This window comes from Mustela erminea, chromosome 17, assembly GCF_009829155.1.
Source record: "Mustela erminea isolate mMusErm1 chromosome 17, mMusErm1.Pri, whole genome shotgun sequence".
NCBI lineage: Eukaryota > Metazoa > Chordata > Mammalia > Carnivora > Mustelidae > Mustela > Mustela erminea.
This window is the reverse complement of record NC_045630.1, coordinates 23,290,744-23,315,909: the sequence shown is the minus strand read 5'-3', so window position 1 is coordinate 23,315,909 and position 25,166 is coordinate 23,290,744. Positions and strand designations below refer to the sequence as shown.

The 25,166-nt window shown below is 39.5% G+C and overlaps 1 protein-coding gene and 1 pseudogene across 1 annotated transcript in view; both read left to right on the top strand.

Moving 5' to 3' along the window:
• Positions 1 to 25,166, top strand: part of AXDND1 (axonemal dynein light chain domain containing 1) — a 109,709-nt gene that overhangs the window by 69,042 nt on the left and 15,501 nt on the right. The window contains 5 exon segments of the mRNA XM_032318541.1: positions 687 to 888; positions 1,778 to 1,871; positions 7,449 to 7,648; positions 8,541 to 8,637; positions 18,627 to 18,737. Coding sequence (XP_032174432.1) covers positions 687 to 888; positions 1,778 to 1,871; positions 7,449 to 7,648; positions 8,541 to 8,637; positions 18,627 to 18,737 — 704 coding nt within the window.
• LOC116576369 lies at positions 13,756 to 15,123 on the top strand (annotated as a pseudogene).

The window sequence follows — 25,166 nt, the reverse complement described above, 5'->3', positions numbered from 1 at the left end:
CAGAGAGCCTGATGTGGGACTCGATTCCAGGACCCTGTGATCATGACCTGAGCCAAAAGCAGATGCATAACTGACTGAGCCACCCAGGTGCCCCTGAGATAGGAGCATATCATCTCTTATTTTGCAAATGAGTTAAGACAAAAGTATAGAGGTGATATTTTACCATGATTTCACAGTGAATTTGTCAAAGATTAGGATCCAGACTCAATCCTTATTCAGACCAAAACAATAAGCTTTATGAAAACCTGAACAATGACCGAAAAAATGACTCAAGTGTTAAACCATTCTCATTTCTGTTATTAACTACCCTATGGTCACAAAGGAGCTGCTTATCATCATTGTCTTAACAGAATGATTGAGTGAGTTAATGCCTGTTATAGAAAACTGTAATTTGTAGTTTCTGCATTTAGTTCTCTGCTGAGAAGACAAGAAACTTAAGAGTATAAACTGTCGTCAAAGAAACAACTAGTCTGAAAGTCAGGAAAGCACTGACTGCACTGTGTTTATTTACTGAACATTTGTTTAAGAACTACTCTTTGCAAGGTTCCCTGCTTGGCAAACTGTAGGGTAATAAAAAGATGAAAGAAGATAAGGCCCTCCCCGTTGGTATTTTTGTAATTTATTATTGCAATGGTAGACTTATGAATGAATGCTTTTTAAAGTTAGTACTTTCCTCACTTTTCTAGGTATATCTAAAATTCTTTCAAGTTTGGTTAGTTCTCTAGACTTCTGTTCTTTCAAGTTGGTAAATGGCCTGCAGTTTCCTGATATGCTTCATGAAGAATGGGAAAGACTTAATGGAAAAGTTAATGAAATGAAATCGCAGTTGGATACATCGATAAACATTATTGGTACTGTTCCTCAGTATATGGATGTGGATTCTGGCCCGTAAGTTCCCACAGCTTTCTTCTGGACAGAAGGGAATCCCCACTTCTCAGCTACATTTTCCCAGTACGTAGCCTCAGCAATAGGTAGCTGGGGTCATGTAAGAAGCTTTGGAAGTCTGGTGCCTCCCAGGAAGAAAGCCCTCCGACTGCGAGCTGGAGGGTGAGGGAGGGAGTTCTGTGTTCTTGGCTGCAGCAGTCTGGGGTGGAGTTTCGCCTTACTGAGCTGAGAGGGGAGAGAGAGAGAGAGAGAGAGAGAGAGCGCGCGCGCGCGAGCTAGAGAAGGCTTGTTTTAAATACCACAGGCTCTTCTTACGTTTCTTATTGAGTTTTCATAGATTGTCTTGAACACATGTTTCTTCAGTTGCTCTTTGTCCTTAGGATGTTTCCAGAGGCTTTCAGTGTTTTGGTTTTGTTTTGTTTTTTAAGTAATTCTCACCAGCCTCACTTGGTGGGGTGGGGGGTTGGGGGCTGGGTAGGGGGGCGCAGGGGGGGTGGCACGGATCAACTTTGCTCCTCACACTTTCATGTTGGAAATCGATCTCTTGAGAATTTCAAAATTCGTTCTCCTCACTTTGTGGCCTCACTGCCTAGAAGTGAATGTAAAGGGTACGAGGGTGAGTTTTTATAGTAGAGAGCTAGCACCGAACATAAGATTCACCTTGTTTAAAGTGCATAATGCCAGTTGCTACCTGCCCAGGGTTAGGAAGGCTGTGATAATGAGTAAGCCATTATACCAGGTAATTCAGGGCTTTCATTTCCCTTTCTCTGAATTCTCAAAGAGTTGTCAACACCAACATTTCTAGGCCCACCCAAATAAAACCTTTTCTTTTAGTTGATAGGCTTTTATACTCTATATCTTATATTTATTTTACTTGATTTTTTTCCTTCAGGGTACTTCAAGCACAAATATTTAACATGATTCAACAATGGCTTTTGAAGATAAGCAATGAAATTAACAATGGTAACATTGAACTTCAGCGCCATGTATGTACTTATAGGGGTTTGTGAAATTATATTTTGCCTTGGCTGGGAGTTTTCTTCAAGGAGAGACTAGGTCATGACTATCCAACTGAAGCAGGAGGTTAGGAGGGCACACTGGGAACTTTTGTGATATTATTACTCAAATGATTTGCAGGGATTTTTTTTTTAAGATTTTATTTATTCATTCGACATAGAGAGAGAGGAGCAAGCAGGCTCCCTGCTGTGCAGAGAGCCCGATGTGGGGCTCGATCCCAGGACCCTGAGATCATGACCTGAGCCAAAGGCAGAGGCTTAACCCACTGAGCCACCCAGGCGCCCCGATTTGTAGGAATTTTATTTTATTATTTTATTACTTTTTAATTTTTTAAAAAAAGATTATTTATTTATTTATTTGACAGAGAGATCACAAGTAGATGGAGACAGAGGCAGGCAGAGAGAGAGAGAGAGGGAAGCAGGACTGAGCAGAGAGCCCGATGCAGGACTCGATCCCAGGACCCTGAGATCATGACCTGAGCCGAAGGCAGTGGCTTAACCCACTGAGCCACCCAGGCACCCCTGTAGGGATTTTTAAATGTAGTATGTTCCTGCACTAGGAATGAAGTTTCAGAGATGATCAAAAGTTTCAAGTTCTAATTATTATCTTTACGCTTTACTCAGTATACTGATTTTTTTTCCTTTATAGTATTAGTCTGGAATGTGAACATTTTAAGTATTTATGTTGGTGTTCCTGCCTGGCTGAGGGATGACAGAAACATGATATTAGGAAGAAAGATAAGATGCCACCATATATGTTAGTCTATCATTTTTAGGACAAATAGAATTCTTCTGCAATTCTGAAGAAGTGAACCTGTGAACTTCTTTTCCTTTTTTTTTTTTAAGATTTATTTATTTTAGAGATAGAGCATACACATGAGTTGGGGGAGGGGCAGAAGGAGAGGGAGAGAGAATCCCAAGCTGAATCCCCACTGAGCACAGAGCCAGATATGGAGCTAGATCTCATGGCCCTGAACCATGACCTGAGCCAAAATCAAGAGCCAGGTGATCAACTACTGAGCCACCCCGGTGCCCCTGAACCTGTGGACTTCTTAGCCAGCACAGCATGAAATAATAATTTCCAAAGGCATAGTTTACTGCATTTACTCCTACTGCCTAGTCTTAATTATAATCTAGATTCACACAGGAATCTCTTACTATAATTAAACAATATACAAATATTTGATCTTACAAAATTGGTAAAGGAACTTATTTCACTTAAATATTGCTTAAATTTGAAATTTAAGGAGTGCCTTGGTGGCTCAGTCAGTTAAGCAGGTGTCTTCAGCTCAGGGCATGATCCCAGGGTTCTGGGATGGACCCCTGTGACTGGCTTCCTGCTCAGTAGGGAGTTTGCTTCTCTCTCTTCCCACCCCCTCCACTCATGCTCTGTCTCTGTCTCTTTTGGTCTCTCTCTCTGTCTCTCAAATAAATAAAAATTTTTTAAAAAGGAATTTGAAAGGCAGAGACTGTGATGTTATATGAAAATGCTATTTATGAAGCATTACGTTATATCAGTCTATGAATATATTGTAAATATATAGACACCAAGAGTTGAGGCGCACATATGTAAAGACTGGAAGACTGAATCCAGGGGATCCCCAGACTTAGGAGAAATTTCTATGACTTGGAAGACAACCAAAATTAAGAAAAAGGGTAACAAAGTACTGTCGCATAATGAGACTTAATAAACACTTATTGAATGAAGAAAGAAAGAACATTCCAGCACTGTTGTCTTATGGTATTGCTACATTAACTCCTTCTTCGGTAAATAATTTACTATTAGGTATTTATCTCCATGGAATCATTTACTCAATTTTTTATATTATTGAATTCAATCTTTATAATAATACAGGCTTATTTAGAAAGTGCCTTAATATACCTCTATTTTAATACTACATTATGGTGTTATAGTGTGTAGAAACCTTGCAAGATTATCAATTCCCAAAGGAACTGTGTATATCCATATTAACTTCCATAACTATATAAAAATGAAAAAGTTTCCTTTGTTCCACCCATCATTCATTTTCTTCTCTGATTCATTTTCTTACCTTCAGTTTTGTTTTGTTTTTCCCTTTATGTCATAAATTCCATCTATTCTGTACTGCTTGATGGGCTAAAACACTGATCCTCAAACCCTGTCCACTATGTGTCTCAGCAAAAAGATCTTTGTCTTTTGTATATAACTTATGTGTATAACACACGTGCAAACAGTGGAACAGGCTGAAGTAAAAAACACTTTAAGATAATTTTTAGTAAAATGTGAGAGAACAGGCTTCATAATTTTTTATAATCACAAGTTAATACTTAGTGATAAAGTCATTTGAAGGTCAGCTTCAGCACTTGCTTTTAAAGACTGTCACTCTGAAATGATAGCTCACAAAGAAACATGAATCAAAATTGAAGAAGTGCATAATTGACTGTCTTTATTAAATAATAAGTCTCAGCCTTTAATTCCATGAGTGTTATGCAGAGGTTTCTATTAAATTGTGACTAGTTAAATTTTCCCTCTATCGTAATGTCAGTCAGTTGTTCTTGCTGACATTAGACGTTGGGGCACTTCTACATTTTAACAAAAGATTCTCAGCCAGATGAAACACTTTAACTGTAAGATTTTAGAACAATTAGAAACTTATTTCCAGATTTTCAAGTATATAAATTAGAAAGTTTTAAAAAATGAGCTATGTGTCATTTTCAGCAGCAGAATCATACCAAGATAGAAATTCTTCTATCCATTTTCAAAATGACCTGTCCATAACATAAATTTCTCTTACTCATTATTAAACATCACTTATATTTTGAAGGGACAAATTAAATATGATTTAAAAAATCAGCTAGAAGGTGGCTAAGTAAGCTACTTGTCATCCCTGACAAGATTAGTAAATTTGGAGCAAGTCTTTTCATAAAAGAAAAAGCACTTAATTCATTAAAAATTCTCTTAGGATTTTGTATCCAGATCACAGTAAACCTCTGGTTTATTATAAAACTTACCATATGTACTCTCTATCTAATTACAAAGAATGCTTTCATATCTTTGTGAAAGTGAAAGATATACTTTCGTGCTTAATTTGATTCTAATTTTAAATTCACCTATGAACTATTGCATGCCCTAGATTCTACCATTTAGTCTCTCCAGTATAACTCTGAAATGAAGATAACATGTTTCTTTTTGTCTATTAGGAAGAGTTCAAGGATTGATTTATATTTTGTATAAGCACAAATGAGTAGTTTCTATGACAGTATAATCCAGGCCATTGGTATAAGAAAGAACAGTTAGGGATTTATTTACTTTGAGAAGCAGAAGGGGCATAGCTTGTGAATGTGGGGGGGGAATATCTTTTAACTTGTAAAATGGATAACAATCTTTTTTAAACCATTCCTCAGGAAGAGTTGCCCTTTTCCTGATGTGTTAATTAAGGTGTAAAAATACATTCATCAACATTGCTTTAGGTCATTAATAATGTTTCCTTCTGAGGTGGGGGGCTTGTGTTTTACTATCAGATGGGCTACCAAGTTTGATTATTATTTATCGATTTAACAAACATCTATTAAGCACTTAATTCTTTGCCAAGTACTGTGTGTGGTTTTGAGTGATAAAATGATGGGCCATGTCTTAAAGAGATGCACTGGCTGGGATGCCTGGGTGGCTTAGTTGGTTAAGCAGCTGTCTTCGGCTCAGGTCATGATCCCAGCGTCCTGGGATCGAGTCCCACATCAGGCTCCTTGCTCGGTGGGGAGCCTGCTTCTCCCTCTGCCTCTGCCTGCCATTCTGTCTGCCTGTGCTTGCGCTCTCTCCCCCTCTCTCTCTGATAAATAAATAAAATCTTAAAAAAAAAAAAGAGATGCACTGGCTAATTGAGGTCACAGATGTGCAAACCGTTATAATAGGGATGTACAAAGTACCATAGAAATGTGGGGAAAGGAGCAAATTAAAGCTAGGGGAAGTTAAAAAGACTTCTCAGAGTAGGTCATATTTAAGCCTAGAGAAGAGTACTGAGGAACTCATCAACAGAGAAAGGGGAGGGAGCACGTGAAGAGGATGGTGTGCTTGACGTTTGCATTTCATGAAGTTTTCTGCATTTGATTTCTGGGTCCCAGCTTCTCCAAATAGCATAATGCAGAGGTTCCCAAACTTGACCAGTTACTGCTCTTTGGGTTTCAGTATTTTCATACTCCTCAACCAAAAGAAAAACTCCAGAGTTCAGTTTATTAAGTAGCTATGTTCAAACAACTTACTAAATATTTCTTCCTAATAACTTAGTAACTGTTTGAAAAAGTAATACATGTTAAAACAGTTAAACAAGGAGGCCATTAGACTGGGGTAGCTCTTGGGCCACCGGTAGCTTCTATAAACAAATCAAGGCCAGAGGAGGTCATGAAGAGCACTTGAACCTGAGAAAACAAAACTCAAGAACTAATTATAGGGGCGCCTGGGTGGCTCAGTGGGTTAAGTTGCTGCCTTCGGCTCAGGTCATAATCTCAGGGTCCTGGGATCAAGTTCCGCATCAGGCTCTCTGCTCAGCAGGGAGCCTGCTTCCTCCTCTCTCTCTCTCTCTCTCTCTCTCTGCCTCTCTGCCTACTTGTGATCTCTTTGTCAAATAAATAATAAAATCTTAAAAAAAAAATCTTAAACAGTCAACTAGATTCTCTTGATTATGAAAAAATGAAACACAAGGACAACTATCATGATATCCAAATACCTGAATTTTCCCAAATAGGGCAAACATTTGAGTTATAATCAATTAAATAATTTCTTTTCTCTACTTTAGCATCTTCTCTATTAAAATGTTTATCCTGGCCCCAACCTGCAGAACGTCCCTAACCACTTTTTGGTTTTGATGCTGTCTGATTCTAATTGCTTATTCAAATAAGCTTTGTAAAATATAATGTTTTAATTTAACTTGTTAGATATACATACATTGAGAAAAAGAGAATCTTTTATTTTGTTTTCCTCTCATCAAAATCATTCATCAATGGAACATACGTACTTGAACACTGTACCACTTTAACCTTGGAAATGGGTTGGACAGTACCACCCTCATTGCCTGTTGTACCTTGATTTTCCCAAAGTACTTTTTTTTTAACCACAAAACCGTCAATAAAACCAGCTTTGCAAAGGTAGGAAGCCATCAAAAGTGGTACAGTGCATCTAATGTTGGAACTGCGATCTATGTCAAGTTCGTGCTGTGCTGATAGATGTCACATAACACTATCACGTCCCTCAAGAATTTAAAGTCCCATGACATCCTTGAGGTTTGGCTGCAGAGCCTTTCAATGCCTTGGTACACGATTGGGGAACTGTGGCTTCCATAGGTTAATACCCTTGACCAAGCTAAAGAGGAGGAGGAGGGTAGTTTAATGGAGTTTGCATAGTAAACAACAGAAACTAAGTTTACCCTAGCTGAGTAGTGATGATTTGATGTCGTTAAGAATGAGAGTGTTGTTTAAAGTTGGACACAGGTGTGATTTCTTTTTTAAAATTTGTATGGTTTTCACTGTTTGATTTATTTAAAATAAGTCATTTATATTATAATCATTTTTTAACAGATGGATGAATTGCATATATCTATGATCCAGTGGATGGTAAGCTTGTTGATTTTAATGGTGCCTGACTTCACTGACCAAAACACTCTCCCAAATTTGAGGGAGGAAAGTGCTGAGAAACATGATCTGGGAGTTGCAAAGTTGGAGCTAGACGCAATTGCACTGGCCAGAAAGTTGGCGCAATATTCCAGCTATTTGAACAGGTGAAACTCTCTGTTGTTTTATTATTGTCCTTTTGAAGATTAAATGTGACATAAAGTAGAGGAGATAAGGGTAGGGAGGTAGCAGTAGTGTTTTCCCAATGGCTTTCGAATTCCTTTGAACAGTGTTACCATAGGTAGGGTGGGAGTGAGAATTAGTAAAAAGAAAACCAAATTAAACAAAAAATGTCAATTTGTTTGCATTAAGATGTATCTTGCATGTTTGCATATAATGGGGAGCATTTATGAAGAAGCTTGTACTTCCTGTGTCATTCCATACAAAACTGATTGTACACTTATATTTCACTAAATATGTTTGGTCTCACTGAACACCAACTGAAACATCTCTTTTTTAAAAAAAATTATTTATTATCTATTTGAGAGAGAGAGAGAGTGGGTAGAGGGAAAGGGAAAGGGAGAAACAAGCTGAGCGGCGAGCCCAATGCAGGGCTCCATCCCAGGACCTCGAGATCACAACCTGAGCTGAAGGCAGACACTTAACTAACAGAGCTATCCAGGTGCCCCCAAAACATCTCTTAAAAAATGTCAACTGAAAATTCCTTATATCTGAAAAAGTGGGAGATTCCTACCAAATACAGATGAGGTGTGAAAAATTGTAATTTATTTACTAGGAAGCATGTGTCACTAGGATTGTTTCAAATTCAGGAAGTAGCTTTTATGGTCTAGCCAAATTTCTGCTTCATTTCCATTCAGTGTTACCAGTGGTCAAGAATGAGAAAAATGGGTGGGGGACAGATAAGGGTGAGAAACTGAGAAATTATTCTCAACAGATTAATTATTATGGTAAAACTCCACTGTATAGGGATTTGAAACACTTAGAAGAGGAACCAACAATAAATCGGTCATGTTGTGTGTGTACTTTTTGTCCCCCCAGTTGTTGCAAAGGCATGGTAACAGCTATGGCCCTGAATAAGGCAGGTCACTTAGAAAAAAATCCTGCTAAGGAACTTCACGAGCTGAATGAGATGAAGGTAATAGCACTATCTTCCCTTTACTTTTGTTTGTTTTCAGCAAACTTCTTAGGTTGACTTGATTTACTAAAAACTACACATATATAAAGTATACAGTCTGATAATTTCTGAATTATGGATACACCCACAAGACGGTTATGACGATAAAAAGAAAATACCTAACACACTCAAAGTTTCCTTGTGCCCCTTTATCATTTCTCCTTCCAGCCTCATCCCTTCCCTAGGCAATGTCTGATGCACTTTCTAATACCAAAGATTATTTTTAATTTATAGAATTTATATGAATAGAATTATACAGAATGTACACTTTTTTGGTCTGACTTCTTTGAGGAGTCATAATTTCTTTTGAGATTCATACACATTGTTGCTTTTATTAAAAGGTCATGCATTTTAGTGCTAAGTAGTATTTCCTTGTGTGGATGTACACTGTCCATTCTATACATTCTCTGTTGATGGGCATTTGAATTGTTGCTGTTTTGATTATAGCAAAGTTCCAATGCATATTCACATACAGATGCATTGCTTTCATTTCTCTTGAGCAGGTATCTAGGAATGGAATGTCTAAGTCACAATGGTATGTGTGTATGTTTACCTTTTAAGAAACTGTCAAACTGTCTTCCAAGGTAGTTGAAACATTGTACACTCCCCCCAGTGTGTAGGAATGTGGCAGTTGCTTCACTTCCTTGTCAACACTTGATATGGTCTGTCATCTGCGGTGGATACTGTTCCGGACATTCTGTTGTGTTCTGTTAATGAGACTGTCTTGAGACTGTTAATAAGACTGCAGTTTTACACTTTTGAAATCCAGTAGTGTATCCTCCAAATTTGTTCTTTTTTTTTTTTCCCTCAAAGATTTTATTTATTTGAGAGAGTGAGAGAGAGAGCGGGGGAAAGAGCAGAGGGATAGGAAGAAGCAGGCTTCCTGCTGAGTAGGGAGCCCTACGTGGGGCTTGGTCCCAGGATTCCAGGATCATGACCTGAGCCAAAGGCAGATGCTTTACTGCCTGAGCCCCTCGGTGTCCTTGTTGTTCTTTTTCAGGACTAAGCAGGCCATTCTAGGTCTTTTGCTTTCTATATATGAAATTTTAAAAATTAGCTTAGCAATTCCTCCAAAAAGCCCTGTTGGGATTTTGATTGTGATTACATCTTATTCATTGATCAATTTGTGAAGAATTGACATACTGACGATATTCAGTCTTTGAATCTCTGAAGACGGTGTATCTCTCCATTGATTGAAGTCCTTTATTTCTTTTGACAAATTTTTATTGTATATAGGTTTTCCATAATAGTTTGTAGAGTATAGGCATTACACATCTTTTTTTAAAAGATTTTATTTATATGAGAGCACACATGAGGGAGAGCACATGAGAGAGAGAGTGAGAGCACAAGAGGTGGGGAAGAGGTGAGGGAGAAGTAGGCACACCACCCAGCAGGGAGCCCTACATAGGCCTTGATCCCAGGATTCCAGGATCATGACCTGAGCGGAACGCAGACACTTAACCAGCTGAGACACTCTGACGCTGCTACACATCTTTTGTCAGACTTATCCCTACATAATTCATATTTTGGTACTATTATAAGTGTTTCATTTGTTTTTGTTTTTTTTTTTTTAGTAAGTGGTTCATTTGTAATTTCAATTTCTGATTATTTATTGATAATATATAGACTTATAATTGATTTAAAAAATATATTGATTTCAGGGGTGCCTATGTGACTCAGTTGTTAAGCATTTGCCTTTGGCTCAGGTCGTGATCCCAGGGTCCTAGGATCGAGCCCTGTATTGGGTTCCCTGCTCAGCAGGGAGCCTGCTGTTCCCTCGCCCACTCCCCCTGTTTGTGTTCTCTTTCTTGGTGTCTCTCTCCCTCTCTCTGTCAAATAAATAAATCAAAATCTTTTAAAAAAATGAAAAATAGAAAAAAAATGTACACTGACCTTGCTGAACTTATTTTTTTTAAGCAGTTTTATTTCCCATTTAGGATCTTTATACTTTTCTTTATATACAGTCACGGCATCTGAAGATAGGAGCAGTCTTCTCTCTTTCCAATCTGTGTGCCTTTTATTTTTTATTTTATTTTATTTTATTTTAAGATTTTATTTATTTATTTGACAGAGATCACAGGTAGGCAGAGAGGCAGGTAGAGAGAGAGGAAGGGAAACAGACCCCCTGCTGAGCAGAGAGGCCGATGCCGGACTCGATCCCAGGACCCTGAGAGAGATCATGACCTGAGCCGAAGGCAGAGGCTTAACCCACTGAGCCACCCAGGTGCCCCTGTATGCTTTTTATTTAGTCTCCTTGACTTTTGCACTACCTAGACTCTCCAGTACCAGGTTGAATAAAAGTGGTAAAAGCTCATATCTTTACCTTGTCTGTCTTAGGTGAAAAGTGCTTATTCTGTCATCTTTAAATAGAACTGTGGCTGTAGGTGTTTCACAGATGTCCTTTATCAGCTTAAGGAAGTTCCTTTTTAGTCCATGTTTGCTGAAAAAACTTCTTAAAGATATTTATTTATTTATTAATTGGAGAGAGAGTGAGAGGAAGAGAGAGCCAGCATGAAGAACATAGGGAGTGAGAGAGGGAGGGGAAAGAATCCCAAGCCAACTCTGTGTTGAGCACAGAGCTTGATGTGGGGCTGGAGCTCATGATCCTGCAATCATGACCTGAGCCAAAACCAAGAGTCTAACACTTAACTGATTGAGCCACCCAGGCACTCCTGAAAAAGCTTTTTAAAGTCAAAGATAAATTTTTTTTTAAAGATTTTTATTTATTTATTTGACAGAGATCACAAGTAGGCAGAGAGGCAGGCAGAGAGAGGGGAAGGGAAGCAGGTTCCCTGCTGAGCAGAGAGCCCGATGTGGGGCTCGATCCCAGGACCCTGGCTGGGATCATGACCTGAGCTGAAGGCAGAGGCTTAACCCACTGAGCCACCCAGGTGCCCCCAACGATAAATTTTTTAATTTTTCAAATCCTTTTTTGCATTGAATGAGATGGTCATATGAATTGTGTTTTTTACTTTTCTAATATGGTGAATTCCAGTAGTCCCCCCTTATCACAGTTCCACTTTCCACCTTTTCAGTTATGCACTGCCAACACAGTCCAGCCCAGTAGGTGATCTTTGTTCTGATGTAGCATCACAAGGTCAATAACAGCTTCATGCTAGGTCACGCTGCCTATGTCATTCACCTCACTTCACCTCATCATATCATATCATATCATATCATATCATTATAAGAAGGGTGAGTACAGTACAGTAAGACATTTAGAGAGTGAGAGAGCACATTAACATACTTTTATTACAGTATATTGTTATAATTATTCTATTTTATAGTTTGTTATTAATCTCTTACTGTGTCCTTTATCATACATATGTACATAAAGGAAAAAGCATAGTTTATATAGGGTTTGGTACTATATGTGGTTTGGTTTTGGGCACCTGCTGGGGGTCTTGGAACATAGTCCCCATGGAGAAGAGGGCAACTGCTGTACCTTGATTGATTTTTGAATTGAACTTAAGCCAACTTTGCATCCCTAGGATAAACCCCACTTGATCATGATGTATTATCTTTTTTATATGTTGCAAAATTGAGTTTGTAGTTTTGTTTAGAATCTTTGCATTGATGTTCATGAGCGATATTGATTATGTGGTCTTGTTTTCTAAAGCCTTTGGTTTTAATATCAGGGTAATGCTGGCTTCTTAGAATGAGACTTCTATTTTCTGGAACAATTTCTTGTAGAACTATCAATTGTTGTTTCCTTAGATGTTTGGTGGAATTAATCAGTGAAGCCATCTAGGTTCTGTGGGAAGGTTGTAAATTACAAAAATGAGCTACTCAGATAAAAGGCTATCTAATTTCTTCAATAGATTCAAGGAAATATCTTTATTAGATACAAGGCTATGATCTTTTTCTTCTTGAGTACGCTCAGTGGCTTTGGTTTTATAAGGAATTTGTGATTTCATCTCAGTTGTTTAGTTCATTGACACAGTTGTTCATATTATTGTCCTATTAGCCTTTTAATAATGATAGGATGTGCATACACTCCTTCCTATTATTGAAAATTTGTGTCTTCGCTCTCTGTCCTCATCATTCTACAAAAAGAGTTACCATTTTTCTTACTCTCAAAAACCAGCTTTTGGTCTCATCGATTTTCTCTATTTTTCTGTTTTCTACTTCCTTAATTTCAGTCTGGCCTTTTTTATTTCCTTTTTTTTACTTCTTTAGATTTAATTTTCTCTTTCTTTTCTAGTTTCATAAGGTACAGCTGAGATTAGGCTTTCAGACCTGTTCACAGTCAGTGGGATGGATAAATATATGATGGTATATAAGGACTGGCATATAAGGTACAGGTGGTTCCTCTTTTCTGGCCTGTGTGATGTTTAGATGACTGTTCTTATTAAATTTTACATAAGTATTTTATGTCATATATAGGATAGGTCTCACTGTTGTTGTTGTTGTTGTTCTTTTAAGATTTTATTTATTTATTTGACAGAGAGAGAGATCACAAGTAGGTAGAGAGGCAGGCAAAGAGAGAGAGAGAGAGAGAGAGAGAGAGAAGCAGGCTCCCCGCTGAGCAGAGAGCCCGATATGGGGCTCGATCCCAGGACCCTGAGACCATGACCTGAGCCGAAGGCAGAGGCTTAACCCACTTAGCCACCCAGGTGCCCCGGTTTCACTGTTTTTAAAAACTAGGCTGTAAAATATTTTATGTGCACTATCTTACTAATTTCAAAATCTCTAGGAGATGGAGACTTTTCTAGGAAAATATAAATTAAGTAAAATTAACTTTAGATGGGTAAAATTGGCCAATTTTTCAGAGAGGAAATGAATGCATTGATTAAAAACAGAAAACAAAAAAATACTAAAAATTTTGCCTGTACTCCACAGACAAGTGTTTTCAGACTTTCAAGAATCAGGTAATCCCTATCCTATATAAACAATTTAAGGGCATAGATAATGACCAAAATTTTCCCATTTTATTTCATATAGCAGTCAAGGTTTGAAAAAATTTCTAGGGCGCCTGGGTGGCTGAGATGGAGCCCTGCATCAGGCTCCTTACTTAGCACAGAATCTGCTTGAGATTCTTGCTCTCTGCCCTTCCCCCTGCTCCTGCTCTCTCTCTCGATAAATGGATAGACAGATAGATAGATAAATATTCAAGACAAAAAACTAGATTAGGGCTTAGCAGACCCCATTGCCCTGGAAGTGCCTCAGTACTCTATAAAAAATGGAATGCTTAGTTTCCCTCATCTCCTGGGCACCCTGTCTGGTACATGAATTTTTATTGCATCCGGCTCAGGGACTCCTGTGGCCTCATCCTGATCCCGCATCATGTAGAGTGGAAGATGGTCCTCCAGAGAAGCCTTGTCTAACGCAGGTACACTGTGATGCTGTGTGGCTTGTGCCATTCTCCAACCGCATTCCAGCACTGGAAGAATAACATCTTGCCAACCTACTGCAGTGATGATATAGTTATAGTTTCCCACAATATAATATTTCTTGGGCTCCTTTCCAGTAAATGAGAGTTGCCTAATACTGGACAGATTCTGGAGTGGGAATCCTCTTAAGTAAGCATCTTTTGGAGGAAGCGTGGGCATGGAGGCGGCTGGGGATGCCGAGCCCGGGGCTGGCGCCACTGCCTAGGGCGCCCCGTGGGCTCCGTGGAGGCACAGCCCAGTGTTGCACAGATGGCTGTCCTTCCGCTGCCCGCGCTCGCCCTTGTGATCCTCCTCTTTGTGTCCACCGCTCTCAGGTGCCAGGAGCAGGCCCAGACCACCTACTGGCGGGCCACCCTGAAGACCATCCAGAACGGCGTTCACAAGATAGACATGTAACTGAACGCCGCTTGGGACCTTCTGGGAGGTGAGGATGGGCTCTGCCAGTACAAGTGCAATGAGGGGTCTAAGCCTTTCCCGGGTTACAATTATAACCCCTCCCTGCCGAATGGATGTGGCTCTCCACTGTTCAGTGTTCACCTTAATATTGGCATCCCTTCCCTGACAAAGTGCTGTAACCAACACGGCAGGTGCTATGAGACCCACAGCAAAAGCAAGAACGACTGCAATGAGGAATTCCAGTCTTCCCTCTCTAAGATCCGCCGGGATGTGCAGAAGACACCAGGATTGGCTCAGCACATTCAGGCCTGTGAAACCACAGCAGAGCTCTTATTCAACAGTGTTATGCACTTAGGCTGTAAACCTTACCTAGACAGCCAATAAGCTACACGTAGGTGTTGCTGCGAAGAAAAATATGATCTTTAAAGAATATGCTGACAGTTGGTAACAGCAGATAAGGACAGAAGAGTATAGCCTTTGACAAAAAACTACTGTTTTTACCGCATAAAGCTGCCTTATTTTTGTGAGAGGAATATTTTAAGACTTGATTTTGGCACTAAAACTACAAACTAGAGGGAAAAAAGTGGGGGAGGTGATCTTCCTGGATGTTGCTGCCTGATTGTACCGAATTGCCTTGACCAGTCTCAGAAAAGGTGCATGTTAAGGGTAGAATATTTTAAAAGAAGGAGTCTATAACTCAGTTTTCACAACTGTACTTACCAAAACACTGAGGTCAAAATATAAAATTGATTACAAGGTATGTTGAACATAATCTTATTTGGAAATACAGGAAAATCTTCAACTTGAAGTACACATTTATTATAAAATTTTAAATATACATTTATTCCTGGAAAAAAAGTAAGCATCTTTTGGATTTTGATCACTTTTATTGATGGTTGTGAATCAATTCTTCCATCATAGCTGCCCAGATAAATTACTTCTTTAAGAAGTCTTGGGGATTATTTAGTTTCCCAAGACCATTGAGATTGTCCAGCGGTTAATGATTCTATTTGCTTACCATCTGATCTTAGCGTATCTTGCTCCAGTCTGATTCTTAATAACTCTATTACCACCTTAGTCTCTTTATTAGTACCTTATAAAAGACTATCTCTTTTAACTTTTTTCTCCTGCTTTTGATCCACAGCAATAGGCTTAACATTTAGCACCATCCCTTGATTTCTAAATTCTTCTTTAGCCCAGACGTGAATTTTAGTGCTTTTACTTTACACCAGAAGCATTTATTGACACAGCTCTGAATTAGACTTTATCAGAATTAAATAAGAATATTGATGGAAAGAGATCTGTATGTTTTGATTAATAACCAAACTATCTGGTCTAGAGCTGGTCAAAGGTGATGTTGAAGGTTTTGAAGGAAAACTTGCTTAACTCCACAGATTACAGTAATACTTTCTTCAAAAGATTCCTACTGATTATTTTTTTACCCCCATCAGAAGTCCGATGGTAGTATTTTCAGTATCTCAGAAGTTTATGAGAAAATGACTAGGAACTGGTTCACAGTAGGCAAATTCAACTAGAGAATAGTTTATTTCTCATGAATGATGAATTAACTCTGAAGAAATAAGATTTCAAAACTATTGTTACTATTTTCAAAATTAACTAATTCTTTGTTCTAGATACAATAAAGTTAAATAATACATGCTTCAGTTTTGTAGCTGGAAAGATCCTTAGGGGCAGTGTTGTGCTGGAGATTCACAATGGCAAGCAGGAGCTGACTGTGCATACGCATCCCCGGCTCCACATTCACTGAGAACATACTGAACATTGAAATTGAACCATTGAAATTGTCTTGGTGGGATGTATATGGCATGGAAATCGACAAATGCTACAAATTAGGACTCCTTGCCCCACAAAATGGTTTTCACCAGTTCCCCACTGCATAAGGGTCACCTAGAGTAAACCAACAAACTTATTTTTCCTTTAAGATTTTATTTATTTATTTGACAGAGAGACCACAAGCAGGGGGTGCAGCAGGCAGAGGGAGAGAGAGAAACAGGCATCCTGCTGAGTGTGGAGCCTGATGGGCAGTTTGATCCCAGGACCCTGGGATCATGACCTGAGCTGAAGGCAAACACTTAACCGACTGAGCCACCCAAGCGCCCCCAACCTCATTTGTTTTTAATAGATACAAAACTTTTAAGGATTTACTCAAGAAGTCAAACATTAGATGAACTTAGAACTAGAATCCAATAGTTTCACATCCCTTGTTTGGTCCTCTTTCTGATATACAATAAGACATTATCCTAACCCTTGAATCCAGAATTGAAATTTATCAGTGACATTAACGAAGCTGTGTTAAACTTACTGTACCCCCATAGGCTTCAGTTTCCTTATCTAGAATATAAGGTTATAGATTCGGTTTCTAAAATTTTTTGACTCTGGCATTTCATAATAATCCCACAATTAGAATTGGATCTAATAATAAGAAAAATAGAAGACATACTACAGTTCTTCCTGGTTGATTTCAGGAATCTAAAGTGGGTCATTATTTCATCACACAGTACAGTTTTTCGATGGTTAAAGTGACCATATCTCCATCCCCAGAGAAGATAATGTTTCCTGGTTTACTCTGCTGTTATTCAATAATAAAGAATAACATCTCTTTTAAATATTGAGGCCAGATCTTAGCTGTTAAGAGATCTTGGTTAAGTGAATGTAGTATCATTATACACTTGAGGTGAATGAGACCTGTTGTAGATCTCTCCTGTATCACAGCAGATAAGGGGTGAACAACTTTTCCAAAACAGTGCTACTTCTGCTTTTTTTTAAAAAATAGGCCCCCCCCCCCAAAAAAAATGCTCCACGCAGAGCCCAGTGTGGGGCTTGAACTCACGATCCTGAGATCAAGACCTGAGCTGAGATCACGAGTCAGACACTTAACTGACTAAAGGCACCCAGGCACTGCCCCCCAAACAGTGCTTCCTATCTGTATTTATTCATTTTAATGGGGGCTGGGGAGTTTTTTAGTAGTTAAAAGTCCATACCACCTGGATTAGAGCCCAAATGCTATCCTTAACTATAAATATGACCTTGGGCAAGATGTCCAACTGCTCTGTTCTTCAGTTTCTTCATCTAAAAAAATGAGAATAATAGTAGTACATAGTTCCATTCTCATCACAAGAAAAAAGTTTGTAACTTTATATTAACTAGACTTTATTAGTGATCATGTTGCCATATATACAAGTATTGAATCATTATGCTGTTCACCTGATATTAATGTTATTTCTTTTGTGTGTGTGTGTTTTGGAGTTAATCCATTTTTTAAAATTTAAAATTTAAAAATAATTTTTAATTCAATTCCAGTTAACATAGAATGTTATAGGGTGCCAGGGTGGCTCAGTGGGTTAAAGCCTCTGCCTTCGGCTCAGGTCATGATCCTGGGGTCCTGGGATCAAGCCCCACATCAGGCTCTCTGCTCAGCAGGGAGCCTGCTTCCTCCTCTCTCTCTGCCTGCCTCCCTGCCTACTTGTGATCTCTGTCTGTCACGTAAATAAATAAAATCTTTAAAAAAAAATACAATGTTATATTAGTTTCAGGTATACAATATAGTGATTCAACAATTCTATACGATACCCTGTGCTCATCACGACAAGTGCCCTCCTGAATCCCCATCACCTATTTCACCCAGTCCCCCCACCCACCTCCCCTCTAGTAACCACAAGTTTGTTCTCAATATAATGTTATTTCAGTTATACCTCATAAAAATCATAGCCCGTATTTCATACTGAAGATAAAATGAGTTAATATTACACATGCTTACAGCAGAATCTGTCATATAATTAATGCCATGTAAATGTGGGCTATTTTTATTGTTACTTTACATATTCCCAGTTGGCCTGGTTGGTTGCGAACCATTTTTTGGGACAGACCATTTGCCCATAGTAAATCCAGTGATCTTTCTTCACCTTGTTTTATGGCACTTCACTGCTCCTTGTCCCAGTACGACACTGGATAAGAGAAGATGTGATTTTGGGTCTGTATACACAGAGAAACATTTCTGCCCAAATCTTCAAACTGAAGTGATAACAAGTTAATTGAATGGAGTTTTATTTAGAAGAGTTGTACTTGGCGGCTCCTCAATAGACGTAAGTTGGTATAGTCTGACTTTTTTCCACTTAATAATTATCTCTTCTCTTTTCTCAGAAAGAATGTTATGGGTGGATCACCACATGTTCTCACCTCCTTTCTGGGATCAAAGGCAAAAAAGTAACGTTACTGACAAGGGAAGAAAAAGAACATCTATTTGGAGAAGAGGTATTTGACGTGTGTTGGCACTGATCATTATTCAGGTTCTTCCTATATTTGTTGCCCCCCTGTGTTTCAGTAGATAAGGATTCAGTGACTTCTTCCAATCAGTGTTCTAAGTCCTCATTTATTTACTCTGCCAGAAGAGAATTTTGCCCCTGGCCGAAAGCATTGGCAGTTCTCCCTTCTAAGGGAGAGAATCATCCACCTAAGCTTCTCTCCTCGCTTTCTTAGAGCACGATTTTGTTTCATCCTTCATGAAGGGAAGGATGGCCTTCCAAGGGGGAGCTGCCTGCCGCTTCCTGAGGCATGCCTTCAGACTGGTTGGCTGCACACACTTCCTCCTCCCCTCCAGGCTCCGTCTTCCTATTTAAGGTTATTTCTTCCTTTGAGCACCTAATCCCACCCCACTGTCCTCTCTCTTTTGTATCTTTTTTTTTTTTTTAAAGATTTTATTTATTTATTTGACAGACAGAGATCACATGTAGGCAGAGAGGCAGGAAGAGAGAGAGAGGAGGAAGCAGGCTCCCCGCTGAGCAGAGAGCCCGATGCGGGGCTCGATCCCAGGACCCTGGGATGATGACCTGAGCCGAAGGCAGAGGCTTTAACCCACTGAGCCATCCAGGTGCCCCTCTTTTGTATCTTTTTAACATCTTCCTCTCTAGTAGTTCCATTGTATATGTATAAATAATCCAATATATAAACAATAAGCATGGCCATTGCCTTCATTCTAAAGTATACATCCCTTGAGCATGTCTTTTTTTTCCTACTACTTAATCTTCTCCTTCCTATCAGAATCATTTCTCTTAAAACTCTGAAACTATCACAAGGTGCTGTAATGACACCTTATTGTCAGATCCAACGAACCCCAATGCCGTATTTAGCTTGACTTTTCCGTATTTAGCATTAGACCCTGTTGACTAGTCATTCACTTCTTTTGTAATGTCTCCTCACAAGACAAATTTTTTCTCCTACTTCTTTATTTCTTTTCACTCTTCTTTTGGTCTTCCTCCAACTGCCTGCCTCTTAAATATTGACATTCTGTCTTTCACTTGCTTTCACTTTTCGTTCTACACCCCACACCTGACTGTGCTAATGCTGTGGTATTAACTACCACCTGTTTACTGAGGATTCAAAATTAATGAATATCCTGTACTTTGTGGCTGTCTCAAATGCTTAGCTTTACTTCAGTGTGTTTGAAGGAGTTGGTTTCCAGTAAAGACTGCAGAAGCCCGCATTGCTATCAGAGCTGGGAACGGTAGAGGAGAGAGGTGATGGCGTCTCTGTCAGAGCTCCAGGGTCTGCCAGGGAGGGTTCTACCTACACATACGTGGGACTTTAATCTTACATTTGAATACTAAAGAAACACCATCTTTCTAAATTATACATCTTGGGCACCTGGGTGGCTCAGTGGGTTAAAGCCTCTGCCTTCAGCTCAGGTCATGATCTCAGGGTCCTGGAATCGAGTCCTGCATCAGGCTCTCTGCTCAGCAGGGAGCCTGCATCTTCCTCTCTCTCTTTGGGCCTGCATCTCTCCCTACTTGTGATCTCTTTCTGTCAAATAAATAAATAGTCTCTTTAAAAAAATAAATAAAATATACATCTTTTTACAATTCCTTACTTTTCCATTTGCTGCCCAGGTCTTGGCCAGAATTATTTTGAATTAGTCACTGAATGATTTCATCAACATTATAAATCTTAAATTATATGGGGCTCCTGGGTCACATAGTTGGTTAAGTGTCCAGCTCTTGATTTCAGCTCAAGTCATGATTTCAGGGTTGTGAGATGAACATGTGAGGGTTGTTGGGCTCCATGCTGGGCAAGGAGCCTGGTTAAAAGTCTCTCTTCCTGGGGCACCTGGATGGCTCAGTTGGTTGGGCCACTGCCTTTGGCTCGGGTCATGATCCCAGAGTCCCGGGATGGAGTCTTTCATTGGGCTCCCAGCTCTGTCTGGAGTCTGCTTCTCCCCCTGACCTTCTCCCCTCTCATGCTCTCTCTCTCTCTCAAATAAATAAATAAAATCTTCGAAAAAAAATTCTCTCTCCCTCTCCCTTTGGCCCTCCCTGCTCCCATGAACTCTCTCTCTCAAACAAACAAACAAACAAAACTTAAATTACAGTATAGTTTTAGAAAATTAAGTTCCACAGACATGATCTTGGCTACACAACAGGTCTATGAAAAAATTAAATTCAAGAACTAAAAAGCAGATCATGGAATGCAACAAATGTGATTATCTCATTTACATTAAAATGTTTAGATGTATATAAGGCAGTCTAGAAGAATGTAGTCAGCAGTTGTTGCAGTTGATAGCAGTTGTTACCTCTGAAAGGTTGAGATTTTTGTTTGTTTGTTTTAAAAATGTATTTTTTATAAGTCAAACAGAGAGAGTCAATTATCATAGGGTTTCACGTACTTGTGGAGCATAAGGAATAACAGGGAGGACATAGGGAGATGGAGAGGAGAAGTGAGTTGGGGGAATCAGATGGGGAGATAAACCATGAGAAACTGTGAACTCTGAGAAACAAACAGGGTTTTGGAAGGGAGGGGTTGGGGGGGATTGGGTGAGCCTGGTGGTGGGTATTATTAAGAAGGGCACATATTGCATGGAGCACTGGGTGTGGTGCATAAATAATGAATTTTGGAACACTGCAAAAAATAAAATAAATGTATTTTTTAAAAGTTAACATGTTTATAAAGGAAACTGAAAAACACAAGAAGCAAAGAACAAAGTCATCCATAATCACAAGCAGTTTACAGTTTGACTTCTATGTTCTTAATTTCTCTGTATTGTCTATTTTACAGCATTATCAGGGAAAAAATTTATTTGGTAAAAACATCCTAACATATTTTGAATATTTTTCTATACCATGTGCATATTTCTGCAGCATAATTTAAAATTGCTATAAAATATTTTATATAGGGCGCCTGGGTGGGTTGGGCTGCTGCCTTCGGCTCAGGTCATGATCTCAGGGTCCTGGGATCAAGCCCCGCATCGGGCTCTCTGCTCAGCAGGGAGCCTGCTTCCCCCTCTCTCTCTGTGCCTACCTCTTTGCCTATTTGTGATCTCTGTCTGTCAAATAAATAAAATCTTTAAAAAATAGCTTATATAGTTTATGTCATTTATTTATGCATATTCCTATTACAGGCATTGAACTTCTTTTTAGCTTCTGTTTTATATACATCATTGCAATAAACTGAAGGACATTCGTCAGTCAGTATGACTATGAATAGACTCATTTGAGGTACTCAAAACTATTGACTCCTTTCTCTTCTTTTGACTTTTCTGGTGGTGCTGTCAGACTTCTGACACAACTTCGGGCCTTTGTTGTGGCTTGTCCTTCTTCCCTAGTCCTTTATGTGACTAGGTTCCTGTCCTAAGACCTCATCCTCTAGCAGCTTCACAACCTCACCTTTGGTGATACAGTTCCCTTTCTTGGCTTCAACTAAATGCAGATAACTGTTAAATGATTATCTTTAACCCAAATGCCTCCGTCATTACTCTACTGAATATTTCAGTATACTGAATATACTGAATATTTCCACTTTAAGGATACCTTAAAGTCACATGGCCTTGTCTGAACTCACCTATCTTCCTAAACCTGCTTATGCAACTTTGTTCATTATCTCTGTGAATGGCATTATCATCTGTGTAGTGGCCTGAACCATTCACCAGGTATCATTCGAGATGCTTCCTTTCCCTAGCCATCCCACATCATCTAAACTCTCCAGCACTAAGAGTTAACTCATAAACATCTCTTGAATCCTTATCCTCCTCTTCATTCCTGCAACCCTGTGCCATTCATTCTCTGCTCTTATTTTTTCTTCCCATTCTTTCTCCTTCTCTCCCTTCTTTCTCTTTAAATCTGCTCTCCTGCTGCTAGAGTGATTGCTTTAAAATGCAGAACAGATAAGTCGATTTTTTTTCCATATTAAGTCAATTTATCAGTACCTCATTGCCTTCAGGATAAATTCCAGTTTCCCTGGAATGACACTCTAGGCCTTCCTTTATGACTGTGCTCCGGTCCATCTACCCCTAAGTTTCTGTTACACTCACTGCTTTTGTTCTCAAAAGCTAGTCATGCCCATTCAACATCCTTTGCCTAGAACCATGCTATCTTTTTTCCCTTACTCATCCTTTAAGAAGAAACTCAGACATTACGTCCTCCGGGAAACCTTCCTGACCAATCTACTCTCTTATTTTTTACTTTTTTTATTTTTAAAGATTTTACTTATTTACCTGAAAGAGAGAGAGCATGAGAGGGGAGAGGCAGAGGGAGAAGCAGACTCCCTGCTAAGCAAGGAGCCCGATGCAGAACTCGATCCCAGGACTCCAGGATTACAACCGGAGCCGAAGGCAGTCGCCCAACCAACTGAGCCACCCAGGCACCGCTGACCAATTCATTCTTTCAGCCACATCCACTACCATAGATTATGTGCTCCTACCATGTGACTCTATGTATCCATAGCATTTTCTTGTCCACTAAATTGTTAAGCTTTTTAAGGGCAGGGGCTATTCTCTTTTTTTAAAAATTTAAATTCAATTAATTAACTTACAATGTATTATTTGTTTCAGGGGTGCAGGTCTGTGGTTCATCAATCTTATATAATACCCAGTGCTCATTACAAGACATACCCTCCCCAATGTCCATCACCTAGTTACCCCATCCCGTCACCTCCTTCCCCTCCAGCAACCCTCTGCTTATTTCCTATGATTAAGAGTTTCTTATGGGGAGGGGGGTGTCTGGGTGGCTCAGTGGGTTAAAGCCTCTGACTTTGGCTCAGGTCATGATCTCGGGGTCCTGGGATCAAGCCCCGCATCGGGCTCTCTGCTCAGCGGGGAGCCTGCTTCCCTTCCTCTCTCTCTGCCTGCCTCTCTGCTTACTTGTGATCTCTGTTTGTCAAATAAATAAATAAAATCTTTTTAAAAAAAAGTTTGTTATGGTTTGTTTCCCTCTCTGGTTTCATCTTTTTCATTTTTTCTTCTCTTCTCCTATGATCCTCTGCCTTGTTTCTTGAATTCCACGTATGAGTGAGATCATATGATAATTGTCTTTCTCTGATTGACTTATTTCACTTCGCATAATATCCTGTATGTAGTTCCATCCATTTCATTGCAAATGGCAAGATTTCACTTTTTTTCGATGGCTGCATAATATTCCATTATGTATGTATACCAAATCTTCTTCATCCATTCATCTATCGACAAACATCTAGGCTCTTCCCATAGTTTGGCTTTTGTGGACATTGCTGCTATAAACACTGGGGTGCAGGTGCCCCTTTATCGCCCTCAACGCACAAGGACGATAAGAAGCCCCAGTTCAGATGCATCTTCTCTCTCTTTATTTCTGCAAGTCTACACACTTATATACGCTTACATGACCAATCAGCGAGCAGGGTACAGGAGGGAGTGAATCAGGCTGCGCACCTATATTCATATCTTTTGGGTAAATACCCAGTAGAGCAGTTGCTGGGTTGTAGGAGGACAGGGGGAGCAGCAGCATCACTTGCATGCCTGTCTGCAGCTGATTTACCCGTTTTGTCCAACGTTAAAAAATTCAAAATAAAGAGAATGGTGTTGAGCTTATCTTTAGGGGACCTGAAGGTGTCCCCTATTCCCCCTTTTTGTTTATAAAGCGCATTTTTTATTGTAAGATGCGCTCAATCCACAACACTCTGTCCTTGTGGGTTATAGGGTATTCCATGTATCAAGTGAATGTCAAGTTGCTGTAGGAAGGCTTTAGAGGGTTGTGAGGTGTAGGCTGGACCATTATCTGTCTTTAACTGGCGTGGCTTTCCCCATGCCCCGAAAGCCTGTAGGCAATGGGTGATAACATCTCTGGATTTTTCCCCCGTATGCACTGAGGCGAAAATTATTCCAGAGCAGGTATCTACAGAGACATGAACATATCTTAACTTTCCAAATTCTGAAACATGTGTGACATCCATTTGCCATATATGATTAGGTAACAAACCCTTAGGATTAACCCCCAAGGACGGTGCAGGTAGTAAGGTCACGCAATTTCTGCAGGAACTGCTCTGTCCAGTGCCTGTGCTTTTGTTATGTTAAATTTGAGGCGAAGAGTTAAAGCATTCACATGGAACAGCTTATGATAATGTCTCGCCTGTTGCACCGGGTTCTCAATGGCAAAGACAAATTCTCCTCTGGTTAAGGAGTCTGCTAACCCATTGATTACCTTTTGTCAGGGGGCCTGGTAAGGTTGTATGAGCTCGTATGTGGCCAATATGAAATGGAGCCTTCCTTTCCCAAACTGATGTTTGGATTTCTTGTAATGCCTTAGAGATAGTAGACCTGGCATTAATAGAACCCACATTTTCAATGATAGAGACAGCTTGCACCACATACCTACTATCTGATAAAAGGTTGAAGGGTTCTTGATGAAACATTTGAAATGCTTTTATCACTGTGAGCAGCTCGGT